Below are 15,774 nucleotides of genomic sequence, written 5' to 3'. Positions count from 1 at the left end.
AAAACATGGAGACAGGGTGCAGATTCGAGTGCAACATGGAAAATAAACAACTCTTACAAACAATAGATTTGAGGGATACCTTAGAGCTGTACATTGTATTTCACAAGCATTTTCATCACAGTATTTTGTGGCAGCATATTTGTGGCTTAGAAATTACACCACAGCAATATCCTAAACTACTTTTTTTGGCGGATATCAAGGGAACTTTTTTTAGGTAGCAGAAGTTATAGCCCCAAAATACTGTAATTTATTGATCAGTAAAAGCAGGCATTGCTGATGCACCCTCTTCTTCCTCCTTTTCTAATTCCACTAAAACCCTTGAAGCTCGCTATGACTGAATCCAGCAGAAATGTGTGAGCACTTCATTTTTGAATTGCTGCTGGGGCAGCTACATGTAGAGGTTGCAGGGAATACTATATCTATGCGCTGTAGCTATGTGGGAGTGCTAATGTGATGAAACATCATCAAGATGCAAAGGTGAGCTTTCTGTATGTCTGTGAATATTCTGCTTGCTTGCGTCTGTGTAAGATCTATTTACTGTGTAGCCCTCACCTGCACAAACATTTGACTGAGAATCCCTGAGATTGTGGGATATATAGTTTCTTCACAGGAAGTGTCAGGTCCTAAAATACAGATACGGGCCATGCTTTAACTTGTGCAGTGCCATACTGCATGCCTCCTTTTTCAAAGCAAACTGAAATTGCTGACCCAGGAATGTGAATATTTACGCTACGATAGACTGTGGATACAGGGCATCAAATGACACAATGAAACTAGATTAATGCACATATAATGAAAAACACAAGATGCAGATAGGAATATTTGTGATGCCTTTAACTGCTTTATAAATATACTGGCATCTTTTATTAGCACTTAAAAAAAAAAAAAATCCTGAACAAGAAAAAAATAAATCACACCACTATTTATACAATATAGCCAATTTGAACAGTTAACATACTGTCCTGTGTCTGCTTAATTGTTTTCACAAGTGTATCTGAATTTTTATTGTCGAATACAATTCTGCTTTGCTTGCGTCTGCACAGTTTTGACAATTCTACCTAAATACATTAACCACCTGGTGCCTGGCCAATACACAGATGCAGCCAGCTGGGACAAGTGTTGTTCTAAATGGAAGCACCAGTGCGTCCTCCAGAAGCATAATCCGTGACCTCTGTGTCCACCAAACACAGCAAATTACAGAAAGGTGTACCAGGCCACTGTGGTTGGTCCTTGTACCATGTGATCGCTGTGACCTATCACAGCAATCATATTAAAAAGTATTAAGGTTCTCCTTGGGCTTTTCTAGGCTTTGAAAAAATGTCCTGTATGTCATATCGCCATACTTGGGAGGAGTAGCAAAATATGTTTTGGGGTGTAATTCTAAGTATGCCTATGATGTGTGTTAGAAAAATCATGTTCATTGACAATTTTTTATGAAAAAAATAAGTTTGGGTAATCACATAATCATACGATCATGTTTTTATATGACTGCAAAATAAATGAGAGTTCTGTCACAAGGATTTGAGGCAGATTTTATTTTCCAAAAAAAAGATTACAGCAATGCACGTTAGTCTTTGCTGCAATATGATTTACCATTTTGTATGTCAAAAAATACCAGAAAGGAAGCCAAACGGCAACAGAAATTATCAATAACTTCAAACATACTTTGCATCCTACTTCTTCTGAGTAAAAATAATAATGAAAATGTTTTGAGTAACAAACTGACTCTGATTAGTTAGTAGTTTATTATAACATGCATCACAATATTTTGTACACAAACTTCCTGAACAAATAAGCAACAAGTGATAAAACATTTGAAAGTCACAGAGCCTTTAAACATCTTACAGATTATTAAAATCTTTCAAATTCAACCTGGTTCCTTTTTCTATTTAATGACATAGTAATGCAAATGTTGCAACAATCTAAAATGTAAAACTAGAATATCGTTTTGGTGTAATGTATTAAAAAACAAAAAAACTGTTAGCTTAGAAATCCATGTGACCTAATTTTAAGAAAATGTCACTCCCCTTGACCCTGGTTTAAGATTCCAGGTGTGCCCTCTGACCTTTAATATGACCACCATTAGTAACTTACCTTGTCTGTTAAGTTTGATTTATCTCATCTTCTGCAGTGCAAAAGTAGTCTTTACCTAGTGATAGACTCTATGGACAGAGACATTGATAGAGGAGAATTCGGATTCACAGAAAGCACCAAAAGTGGATGGGGTAATTGTAGCAACAGAGGATCACAGATTGGGTCCCTTGATTTTTGGGATCTGGGAGCAGTTACTGTCACAGTAATTCCTGTTGATGTACCACTGACTCATAATATTGACATTTTAAGTAAGTAGCCATGCCATTTTGAATTAGAAGATTGCGTATGCATACAATTGTGTAGGTAATCTATAGACAATACATTATCTTGATATTATACAGAATTAGGTGGAAAAGACAGAAAGCTGATAACTGTTCACAAAGTCACAAAAAAATTAAAATACAAATAATGCCAACTTTGTACTGAAACATTCATTACAAAACAAATTATTTATTTATGAACATTGGTTCTCATTCCTGCCTTAAAGTGACCCAAAAGGTAAAGGTTAAAAGGTAAAGGTTAAAATTACAGTACATAGGCTTCATAAGATGTGTGTATACTAAACTGGTTGAATAGATATACCAAAACTGTTTAGACCGACACAGATAATGTTATTTCAAATTCTTGTGCTCTGGAGACGACATACAGAAATACAATTGGTTTACCTTTAAAACAGGAATGAGACTCCATGTACAAAACAAAGATCTTGAAAACATGAAAATACTTTTGAAACATTTGTATCATAATTAGACTGATGTGTTCAAACATTCTACAACTCCTAAAATACCTTTTCATTATGGTCCTTTCTCAAATACTGGTTCGTATCTAAAAGTTGAAAATCTTTTACATTAGGAACCTCTGCCAAGGCCAACTCATTCCTTAGCAATACGTGCTTGTTGTTAATGTTACCATTTGGTGCAGCTGCTGTTACTCCTTTCTTACAATAGTTTTTCCTCTGTCTCCTTCCCAGTACAACCAGTACAATGAAAAAAGGTAGAGGGCAAAACATACCAAGAAATCATAATGATACATCAGACCAGCAAACACCACAAACATTATAAAACACAAGACCTTGGAACTTGCATGGCTAAAATTCAAGTGCTCTGTGGTCTCTGTATCAGTTGTCATTTCTTGGTCAGCATGCATTTCATCATTAGTAAAAGGATGATAATAATACTGATGTGTGTCCCCTGGTTTTACTTGCTCTTCTGTATCTGTGCACTGACTTTCCCCTTCATCATCAGGCTCACTAATAAGAATAGATGGCCCCATAAAGCTCTGCTCTGGACTATCTTGCTCATCATTTAGATCTTCTTCTTCTTCTTCACTGATTACTTTCAGCTCTAGGTCTACATATTCTACAACCTTCTTACCATTAGTTTCCTTAGTGGAGTCTTCCAACGATCTTAAGTCTTTTTCCTCTCTCTGTTCTGTAAAGCTCTTGCCTGGATGAGTAAAAGGATTTAGATCTACATGATGTATATCACTTTCACCAAGTGCATCATTTAACTTATTCTCAAAGTCGTATTTACCTAGTTCTTCAGGGCTATATTCTATGCTGTCATGTGGCAAACCTTCTTCAGAAAGTGTTCTCAGATTACTTGTATCTATTCTTTCACCTTCAATATCATCAATCTCGTCTCTGTCACAAGGCACAGGCATTGGTTTACTAGTATGATCTACATCTTCACTTTTTACTTTAGACTTTGCACTACTGTCTGTTAGCTGTGCTACACCACCACTGTCACACAGATCTATATATGACCTTTTGCTGTCAGCTCTACCTTGAGAACATGTTTCACTTTGACCTTTTTCTTCTGTAATCTTTGCAATGATGACCTTGTTTCCGGGTGTCACTTCACTTGGAAATGTTCCCAGCATTTCATTCCACACATGTAATGTGCCAGGGGTCACATATTCAGCTGTACTGCATGCTATAGTAGGAGGACACTCAGGCAGCGTTTCTGATTTTGTTTCTGTACTATCAGAAATTGTTCTGTCTTTTTGACCTGTAACTATTCCTTTTTCGTCATATGAGGGATATGTAATATCATATGATTCATTATTATCTGATAAAACCACATTTCTGTTATACATGACATATTTTTTATCAGTTTCCTGATCAGCGTGGCTAGAGTTAGGATTCTGTGTTGTGACATAGTATTCTTTGGATATTTTTAGAGGCACACTTTGAAAGCCAAAAAGATCTGTATCTTCCGAGGTAATGTGCTTTTTTTCATCTGATAGCTCACACATGTCATCTGTGGTTTTCAAATCTTTGTGAAAGCCAGTGATGACATTTTTGCTTTGACTTGTTTGTTCACCTATGTCCTCCACCTTGTGTTCTCTAAAGGAGTAAGTATCAGCTGAAGAAGCAAGACTTAAAGCTGACTGGTTTGACTCTACATGTTCTGTTTCAAGGTCAGCACTACTGGAAGGTTCACATTGACATGACAAATCCTGATAGTCATCCAAATGTGAAAAAGTTATTGGATATTGTCTACCTAAACCTTCAGAGAGGACATCGTTATCTTCTTGTCTGTTTTCTGTTTCAGTTTTTATGTTTTCACTATCTTCAAACTCAATTTCTTCAGTATTATCTGTTGATAAATATGTCATGTGAACTGGATTTTCACTATAACTTGAATTTGCATTATGATCTAAAATCTCTGTTACTTCCACGTTCTCACCTTGTAGAAAAGTTGGAGCTTCTGATGATTCTAGACATATGTCCCTTGTGGTGTCCCTTATTGACTCAGCTGGATAAAATGCAGTTTCTTCAATTTTGTATGAATATTCCTGTGACAATGCCTCTGCAGAATGATGGTTGGTGTTTGGTGTGGTGGGAAAATCCTCAGCTGCCAATGAAGAGGTGGGCTCAGCCATTGGGGGATATTCCTCTTTGTTATCATATGTTTGGGATTCCTGAGAATAACAGTCTTGTGCTTCAGAATCATCACTGGTATAAAGTTTTATTTCATCATCTTGCTTCTTTTCTGTTTGTAAATTACACTTGTCAGAATTATCAATGTTGTTCTGCTCTTCAGAAGATGTGATACTGGCATTCATGAGACGTTCACTTAACTGGAATAAAAACCATAAAATATTTTAAAACTATGTCATGTTGTTAGAAAATGTTAGCATTTAAGGAGATACAATGTTATATTTTGGTTGTGCATTCAAAAACTGCATTTCCAATAGACAGATGCAAAGTTGTTCCTATATTTTCAAGCAGTTAGAGGACATAGTTTTTAGGACTAGAAATGATTATCTATTCTCAATATATATCTTTTTGCATATGCATGTATTCAGTTACCTATGCATAACAAGTATGTTAATTTGTGTCACCCTTCATTATACTTATTAACAACCCCAACAATCAAACATTTCAATACATACCAGGCACTTTGATTATTGCCCTTGGAACAAATAAGAAGAGTGCAGTTGCTGAGGGTTGTGCCAAGTTCATGAACTTGATAACTGAGGAAATTGAATGCATCTTACTTATTACTGAGTTGATAGCACTATTACAATTGGGTATATATCTTTTGCTATGTTTTTGAGTAGGAAACATTATGAAGTATGTAGGGATGGGCTGTATGTTCAAGTCAAACGAAAGTTAGACTCGAACATTAGCTTTTCATGTGTTCGCTGAAAACACGTAAAAATAGGGCGCTCGGTGGGAAGTTCGCCCGCCGATGAGCGCCCCATAAATGCACTGCGGTCTTGCAGTACATTGATTGCTGATGATTGGTCAAAGCATGCACCAAGCCTGTATGCTTTAGTCAATCACAGCACAATGTACTGTCAGAGCCATGATTGGCCAATCATGGCTCAGGGACTAAATCCACACCCCACACTATATAAGGCTGCTGCTTACATGGCAGCTGTGTACAGGGTGTGACAATGGAGATAAGGCAGTTAGTTAGTGAATAGAGTGTTCAGTCAGATTAGTGCAGTCAGTCTCTACGCTCCCCAAGTTTGGTGTCCCTGACGCTTATCGTTCGGGAGCAGTGCCATGTCAAGATGACCAAGATTTCCCATAGATGCCAATGTTAAAGACTGGGAGCAGTGCCATGTCAAGCTGACCAAAATTTCCCATAGATGCCAATGTTAAAGACAGGGAGCAGTGCCATGTCAAGCTAACCAATATTTCCACTAGATGCCAATGAGCACTGAAAGTTGAAAATTGGTTTGGGCAGAAAGGGGATGAAAGTGCCCTGTATTTAGGCGGTTTAGGGGAACCCTTTGACAGAGAAAAAATGCGTGCGGTTCCCCCCTAAAAAACAATACCAGGCCCTTTGGGTCTGGTATAGATTTTAAGGGGAATTCCACGCCAAAATTGAAAAAAAAAAATACAAAAAAATCAGCGTGGGGTCCCCCCCAAAATCCATACCAGACCCTAATCCGAGCAGGCAGCCTGGCAGGCCAGGAAAGGGGGGGTGAGCGAGTGCCCGTCCCCTCCTGAATCATACCAGGCTGCTTGTCCTCAACATGGGGAGGGTGCTTTGTGGTGCCTCTTCCCGACAACCCTTGGCTGTGGTTGTTGGGGTCTGCGGGTTGAGGGCTTATCGCAATCTGGAAGCCCCCTTTAACAAGGGGGCCCCCAGATCCCGCGTTCCCCATGAGATTGGGAATCGGGTACATCGTAACTGTACCCATTCACCAAAAAAGTGTAAAAAAGTAAAAACCACAGGAAACTGTTTTTGACAAGTCCTTTATTAAAAAGAAAAATACAATTGTCCCTCAATGTAAATCCATCGTCAATCACGAAGCCCGCCAGACCCAAAAAATAGAAAAAAAAAAAAAAAACGCTTAGCCTCCTGATGTCAGAAGGGGCAGTGCTATAAAAGAATTTTCAAAGCTGTAGAGCGGGCATACGGCAGGTAGCCTCTTTGGAGGCAAAGCGTTTTCTGAAATGTTTTTATGTTTCGGGTCAGCGGGCATCGTGATTGACGATGGATTTACATAGAAGGACACAATTTTTTTTTGTTTGTAATAAAGAACTTGTCAAAAACAGTTTCCTGTGGTTTTTAATTTTTTTACACTTTTTTGGTGAATGGGTATGATATACCGGATACCTATTTACAGTACATGGGGTGGGCAGGAACTGGGGGCCCCTTGTTAAAGGGGATCCAGATTCCGATAAGCCCCCCACCTGCTGACCCTGACAACCACAGACCAGGGTTGTCGGCAAGAGATAAGGTGCTTTGGGACGGGGGGCTCTGCCCCCCCCCCCATGTTGAGGGCTTGTGGCCTGTTATGGTTCAGGAGAGGGGGGACTCACTTGCCCCCCTTTTCCTGACCTGCCAGGCTGCATGCTCAAATAAGGGTCTGGTATTAATTTTGGGGGGCCGCACCTGTTATGGACTGGGGGGGGACCCTATGCTGATTTTTTCATATTTTTTTATCTGTATTGCCGGGAGCCAGTAATACATTACAGCCGCGAGCAAATTTATATGCCATTTTTTCCTTTAGAAATGTCAGTATTGCTGCAGCAGGCTCCATACATCGCACCATTTTACAGGCACATTAATGCACTAATGCACTATATTTAAGGGAATTTTTCTTTTTTTCATTTAAAAATTTTTTTTTTGCATTGATACATGTCCCCCAGGGCAGTACCCAGGTCCCCATACACTTTTTATGGCAATATCTTGCATATAAGCCTTTAAAATGAGGACTTTTCATTTTTTATGTTCGTGTCCCAACGACTTTACTAGAGCTCACATGTTTGCTAGAACCTTTTCCCTGTTCGAGATGTTCTGGTGGGAACCAAACAGGGGGGGTGTTACAGAATAGAAGTTATAGAAGTATGCTACACATGCATGAAAATGACAAAATCCCTTCAGATGCTTTTATGATTATTGACAGATGTGATACCTTTTCCCAATTTAAAGTAGAACTATAGGCAAAATGTTTTTTTTTTTTCATTTTGGATAGAACAAGTGAGGATTATAGCTCGAGTCAGATTTTTTTTTTTTCGCCATCTGTGTCCCATTGCCGAGATTTACCTTAACTTCCTGTCCCATAGCTAAACAGGAAGTGAGAGGAAATCCCTGCAAATTAAAGGAATTCCTTGGAGACCCCCAAGTCACCAGAACTAGTGTCCGCCATTGGAAAATGTCCCAGAAAAATATTACTTTTCTGGGGACAACCCAAAATTTGGGATTTTCCTTTACTTTCACTTTCAATGATAATGAACAGAACAAATAGAGAGGGTGAATCTCCTTAACCACTTGCCGACCGCCGCAAGTACATATACTGCGGCGGCCAGCCCCTCACAAGCAAAGTGACGTATATATACGTCACTAGCCTGTGAGGCTCTGGGAAGTGAGCGCGCGTCGCCGGAGGCGCGCTCCCGCTCCCGTGCGGTCACGGATCCCCCCGCGTGTGTGACCGGCGGACCCGATGTCCGCCGGTCACTCGGCGATCGTCGGTGCAGAGGGAGAAAGGCAGGCGGCTGATGTAAACAAGCCGCCTGTCATTCTCTACTGTGTAGAAACAGTGATCATACGGTTCTACTATGTAGGACCGTTGATCACTGTTCCTACAGCTCAAGCCACAGCCAATCACAGTTAGAATCACGCCCCTAGGGACACACACCACCCCTCCCTCTCAAAAAAAGTTAACCCCTTCACTGCCAGTGTAATTTTACAGTAACAGTGCATATGTATAGCACTGATTAATGTAGAAATGTCACTGGTAACCCCAAAAGTGTAAAAAATGTCAGTCAAGGGTCCAATCTGTCCGCCGCAATGTCGCAGTACTGCAAAAAAAATCGCAGATCGCCGCCATTACGCGTTGAAAAAAAAACAACAAAAATTACAAAAAATCTTTCCCTTTGTTAGTAACCGCGATAACTTTTGCGCAAACCAATCAAAATACGCTTTTTGCAATTTTTTTACCAAACATATGTAGCATAAAACAAATTGGCTGAAAATGTTAAAAAATTTTGATTTTTAAATTTTTTTGGGGGGAATTTCATATAAAAAAAATGTGAAAAATATTGTTATTTTTGCAAAATTGACGCTCTTTTTTTGTTTATAGCGCATGATCAAAAAATCGCACAGGTGATCAAATACCACCAAAAGAACGCTCTGTTTGTGGGAAAAAAAGAACGTCACATTCGTTTAGGTACAGCGTCACACGACCGCGCAATTGTCTGTTAAAGTCACGCAGTGCCGAATCGCAAAATAGGCCCTGGTCAGAAAGGGGGTAAAATCTTCCGGGGCTTAAGTTGTTAAGGTGGGGCACAGACAGCAATAAAATTGAACAGGTGTTTTAATCCCTCTACACTCTATCCAAAACTATAAAAAAAGTTTTGCCTTTAGTTATACTTTAAGTTAGAAGTGGACCCTTTTTAAAAACTGGACTGTTAAGAACACAGGGAGGTTCACATTTATCATACTGTACATGCCTTCATTCTCTCGGACTGGAACTATGGAGTTAGTTTACTAAAACTGGAGAGTGCACAATCTGGTCCAGCTGTGCATAAAAATCAATCCAGTTTTTTTTTCAAAGCCTAATTGAACAAGTTTAAGTTAGAAGCTGATTGGCTACCATGCACAGCTGCACCAGATTTTGCGCACTCTAGATTTATTAAAAACAACCCCTATGATTTCAGATTTTACATTTGTAAGGCTAGCCATGCATTATACAATTTTCTTACACTTTTCTGTACAATTTTCCGTAAACTTACCTTCAACAAAGACCTGCCTAATAGGATACAATTGAAAGTGTTTAGTTTTGACCTCATATTATGTGGTTTTTGGTAAATCTAACAGAGAATTGTACAAGAACATTGAACATGTATGGCAGGCCTTACGGGCAGCACAGTGGCTAAATTGTTACCACTTCCACCTGCAGCACTACCCAACCACAGCACTACCTGCCTGGAGTTTGCATGTTCTCTGTGCCTATGAGGATTTCCTCCCACACTCCAAAGACATGCTGGTAGGTTAATTGGCTCCTGTCTAAATTGACCTCAGAATGTGTATGTACAGTATGAATGTGTGTTAGGGGCTTTAGATTGTAAGCTCTTTGAGGGCAGGGACTGATGTGAATGTACAATATATATGTAAAGTGCTACCTAAATTGACGGCACTTTATAAGTACCTGAAATAAATAAATAGAATAATAGGAAGGACAAGGATCCCACTACAATTAAAGGATACTTATAGTGAAAGTAGTCCTGCTCTCCTTCTGAAAATGCTATTCTAGAAGTCTTCAATACTTTCTGGTCACTGACCGAGAACAAATATGCAAGTACTCACTTCACTTTGACTTCAATTGCTGCATTTTCATCTGTAGGCATTAGACAGTTGGGATGAGTTATAAAATGAATGCAAAGGTGGAGCAGTTTTGTAGAGCAACTAAATTTCTAGAAAAAAAGCTGACTGCATTGGCTAGATTGTCCACATTTTGCTTAGTTTGATTCAGAATTTGTAAATCAGCCCAATTAGACCCAATCACTGAAACAAACACATTGTTGTTTGGGACCACTTTTGTGAATAATTAAAATGACAGTGAATGAATACATTTGCATATTCTTATCCAGTATTAGTTAGTATCAGTATGTTATATACAAAGAAAGGGCATCAGGCATCAGGAGTGAAAGTTCTGAACCCTTATACATAGAAGATTTACCTCATGCTAATAACTGTCCAATTTTGTAAGTGTGACTTTCATTATAATTCTGAGAAAATGAAAAACATGGTTATTGGTGTAAGCCAATCTGTCAAAGAAAATGCAAATATCCTAGATATGAATATCATCGGTCCAGTCAAGCAGAAGTGTTAGTAATGTTGGAAAATATAACCAAAATCATAATTAGAAATGGGGTTATTTTATTCAGCTCCTCCAGGCATAATATAGTTTATTGTAAATCAGAGTGGAGTTTTCCTTAATGCTACTGAACTTTTCCATACTAGTTTTTTAAAGGTGGATTCTGGCAAAAAGCAACATGCTATGCACTTATAAGTCTCCAAATGGGGTTACAATATTGATAGAATTTTTTTATATATATATCTTGCAGCAAGTCTCTTTAATTAACCTTCCTAGCGGTATTCCCGAGCGTGACTCAGGGTTAGATTTTAGAGCCAAAAGCGGTAACCCCGAGCCACACTCGGGGTATCGCTAGGAAGATCGCTGGATCCTGGTAGAGGTTTTACTTACCTTTTCTCCGGGATCCAGCGAAGAATGCGGGCGGTATGCGGTGGCGGAGCTTCCTCCCGATCGTCTGCGAGCCCCAGCTTCAGTCTCCGGCGATGTGACGTCCGCCGGGGGGTGGAACCGGCGGCAAATTCAAATGTAATAACACACCAAACACACTGATACCATTCAAAATAAAAAAAAAATCACATTACATTGCCCCCCAGTGCCCTTTCCTTCAGTTTTACTGTACTTTTTATGTAAATATATATATATATATATATATATATATATATATATATATATATACAATATATATATATAAATATATATATATATACATAATTCTTGTGAATGAGCAGCCCAAACCAACTGTATACATTATATATATATATATATATATATATATAATAAATGTATACAGTTGGTTTGGGCTGCTCATTCACAAGAATTACATGCAAAATAATGGTACCGCTTTCAGCACCTAAAATCCAAAAGAATCATACCGCCAGGGAGGTTAAAGCCAAACTCAGGCCAATTAGGACATGTGCACTGTAAAAATAAATTAGCACTAATGAAGTGTGTGGCATGTGTGAGAATTCAGGGTTCAGTAATTATTATTATTAATATTATACAGGATTTATATAGCGCCAACAGTTTGCGCAGCGCTTTACAATATGAGGGAAGACAATACAGTTACAATACAAATCAATACAGGAGGAATTAGAGGGCCCTGCTCATTAGAGTTCACAATCAGGTTGCGTGCTCAGGACTTCATACTGTGAATGGAGGAGGTATGGATAATCATCTGGATCGCCCCCCTCCAATCACAGAACACCTTGAATTCTGTGAAAAGAATCAAAGACTTTTTCTCAATAGATGAGGTGCCAAGTGAGTGAACCGCTATGATCAATGTATTCCATCTGGAACTCTGAGCTTCAGCACTAGACATTTGGCACTTATACTCTAATGGGTAAATACAAGTTGAGGTTTTAACACTGCAACCTACATGTATGCTACACACTTCATTCCAGCTGATTTCATTTTACAGTGTACATATTTAAATACTATTTTTGACCTAAGTTCAGGTTTAGGTAAGCAAACTTGCTACAAGATATATAAAAAAAAGTTTCTTTCAACACTGTAGCCTTGTTTGAAGATGTATGAGTGCAAGCAACCCAAAGTTTCTCCTTTAGTTTTAAATATAGGAAATTGGATGGCGCTGTAAGAAATCTGGAAGATATGTGGGATGTTTACAATTGAACATTTATTACGAGGTGTATAAAGTACACTTTGTTTGAAAAGCATGCTTGGCTTTCTAATAAGAAAACCCAGCACTACGTTACCTATGCTTTTTGACAGATCATGTTAAACAATGCTCAGGATGTTGTCATCTTTGTACACAGAGGAGGAAAGCTGTGTGTCCTACCTGTCACTCTCCTGACTCTTTCAGATTTCTGTTTAGCATGACAGCTACTGTCTGAGAACTTGCCTAAAATCTAAACTTGCTTTAGTTTCTTGTGTATGCTGAAAATGGCAGGTTCATATGTAATATATTTTAAAGCACTATAGATCCACTTAATATTGTGTATCTAAAGAATTGGTAAAATTAGCACATGGTAACATATTTCAGAAACGGCATAAGCATTCATATTTTCCCATTATTTTCTGCATTGCTAAGGCCACATCAAGATTTAATCATTAAAGGAGTTGTAAAGGCAGAAGAATTTTTATCTTAATGCATTCTATGCATTAAGATAAAAATCCTTCTATGTGCAGCAGCCCCACTTAGCCCCTCTAATAAATATCTGAGCCCCCTCTCTATCCAGCGATGTCCACGAGTGCCTCGGCCATCTGGGAATCTTCCTCCTGATTGGCTGAGACACAGCAGAAGCACCATTGGTTTCCACTGCTGCCAATCAAACTCAGTTAGCCAATCAGGATAGAGAAGGGGGGGGGGCAACCTGCAGCTCTGTGTCTGAATGGATACACAGAGCTGCAGCTCAGCTCGGGTGCCCCCATAGAAAGCTGCTTCCTCTTGGGGCACTCAACAGGAGGGAGGAGGGAGGGGGCAGGAGCTCCAGCCAGGGACCCAAGAAGAAGAGGATCTGGGCTGCCCTGTGCAAAACCACTTCACAGAGCCGGTAAGTATAACATGTTTGCTATTTTGATTTAAAAAAAAACAAGACTTTACAATAACTTTAAATAAGCTTTGATGTTAATTGTACATGGGGAAAACTTAATTAACAACAAATTACCAAAGCTTTGTATAAATAAAAACAAAATTAAACAGGATTCCTGGATATCTTATTTTTGAAATGATATATGGGTGCAGGAATCATACATTGTTGATGTTAAATCACATGGCCTCCTCTAAAGCAGGATGGAACACGTGCCCACCAGTATCTGAGTGCACCTTTCAGTAATGTGGTGCTGCTCTGAAGCCTTCACCAAAGCCACAAAACTTCTCATTTTCATTCATTATCATCTTAGTACATCAGTAGTGTATATTTCCATACAGCACCTTTAGTTAAGCATTGTCCCTTTTTTCATTCATTTGTAATACAATCAATGATAGGCATCCATTAATTTACAGTACTTGTTATCACTAATTATGTCTTAAATCTTTTTTCTAGTGGCTACAGCCTTGGACTGGCCCACTGGAGGAATGGATGGGGGCTCTCACAACCCAGCTCTGGTAATAAGCACAGTGTATAAAATTGGACTCCCCAGGGGCAGTATTGTCCTGACTGGTTGGTTGTTGCTCAGAGCCAAAGTTTGACTGTGTAGATTTTAAACTGTAAATTGCCAGGGGCTCAATTTAGTGGGGTGAAAAATGCTGATTGTTGGGAAACCATATTGATAATGGGAGAATACTTCAGACCTGGGCATTTTGTATGTGAGACTCTGGCTGTATTTTTTTCTTCTTCTTTTTTTACACTTTTCACTATTTCTCCATCTTGATTAAGCTTTGCTTTTCACTGTGCTAAAACAATAACAAAAACATACAGTATCTTCTACAAAAATATTCTCCTCTTTTGATTCCTGCTCTGATGCTAATACAGTAATGAACAACCACAAATACCTACTTACCCTAGGTTCACACCTATGCGGCCATGTGGACCGCAGTTTGTGCGGGCGCGAAAACCCATTCATTAGGAATAATGGCACGGGTCCTGCGTTTCGCTGTGCGGATGGTTGCAGCTGTGGGAATTTGTGTGGCTCCCGTAGTGGCAATGCCTGCACAGGTGTGAACCTAGCCTTATTAAATCAACCTATCTATCATCTATCCCATGAACAAAGAACAATCCCTTTTCTAAAAATCCACCCTTTTTATCAAAATGTGTAGATCTCTCTGTCTGGGCTCCTTTGCCCCAGTTGTATTATATCTTATGATAAAATTGTTCAGAAAAAATATATATATACAGTCATGTGAAAAAATAGGTAGACCCCAATGAAATTGATGATTTTTCTCAACACATTTAAACAGGCAAACATTGGATCTTCATTCAAGCATTGCATTCAGGTAAAGGTGATATTCTTGAGCAAATGACACATAAAATTGACAAGTTATATTCATCCTCATAATCTAAGTAACCAAAAATTTGCTATTACTTCAAACCCATAAAATATAATCAGGTGTTCCACATGTGCCAAGAATTATAACCTCTTCATGAAATATGTAGGTGGAACTTGTTTCATTTAAACCTCAGATATCTAGGGTCTCGTGTTTGCTATTGACATGTGTTGTCATGCCAAGAATAAAAGAGCTCTCTAAGCTCTCAGAAAGAAGGTTGTGGATGCCTACAAATCTAGCAAGGGAATTAAATGGATAAACAAATTATTTGAAGTAGTTCATTTTATTGTAAGGAAAAAATCTGCAAGTGGCACAGATTTTAATTTACTCCTGATTTGTGCAGGTCTGGTTGGCTCAGCAAATGCAACCCAGGAGTTGACCGTTTGAAGTGTCCTATAACCGCAAAATTTAATCACGGGATGCAAATAACTCTTGCAACCGTTTGTGTCAAAGTGCATGCATCTACTATCAATAAGAGATTGCACCAAATTAACCCGGAGATGTGACAGGAAAAAGACTTTGCTGTCTAAAAAAACATTTCTGCAAGACTACAGTTTGCCATTTAACATATCTGCAAAGATCACACCTTCTAGGACAATGTGCTGGGACTTGGGAGTCAATAGAGTTGTTTGCTGAGTAACAAAAGACAGCGTTTCAAGAAAAGACCCTCATGCTAAATGTGAAACTGTTTCAGGACCAGGGCAACTTTTTAGTCATCTAGTCCGCTCTGAATTCTGCATCATTTCATGTGTGCTTGGTGAGAATGTGAGGCCATCTGTTCTATTAAAATTAAACCAGTAACTGATCTTTCACTAAGGCATGCTAGCAAATCCAACAAGGAATGGCTCAAAAAGAAGAAAAGGGAGGAGGAGAGTTTTAAACGGGCCTAGTCAAAGCCATGAATCCCACTGAAAGTTGGGGAGTGATTTGAAATGAGTAGTTTATGCAAG

The 15,774-nt window shown here is 38.8% G+C and overlaps 1 protein-coding gene across 1 annotated transcript in view; it reads right to left on the bottom strand.

Moving 5' to 3' along the window:
* Positions 1 to 1,532: 1,532 nt before the first annotated feature.
* Positions 1,533 to 15,774, bottom strand: part of PPP1R3A (protein phosphatase 1 regulatory subunit 3A) — a 90,187-nt gene continuing 75,945 nt past the window's right edge. The window contains exon 4 of the mRNA XM_082253540.1: positions 1,533 to 5,178. Coding sequence (XP_082109666.1) covers positions 3,022 to 5,178 — 2,157 coding nt within the window. The 3' untranslated portion in view covers positions 1,533 to 3,021. The remainder of the gene's footprint in view (positions 5,179 to 15,774) is intronic.

This window comes from Pelophylax lessonae (genome assembly GCF_965119305.1).
Source record: "Pelophylax lessonae genome assembly, chromosome: 4".
Classification (NCBI taxonomy): Eukaryota; Metazoa; Chordata; class Amphibia; order Anura; family Ranidae; genus Pelophylax; species Pelophylax lessonae.
The sequence above is the reverse complement of the archived record's forward strand: the minus strand, read 5'-3'. Positions and strand labels throughout refer to the sequence as shown.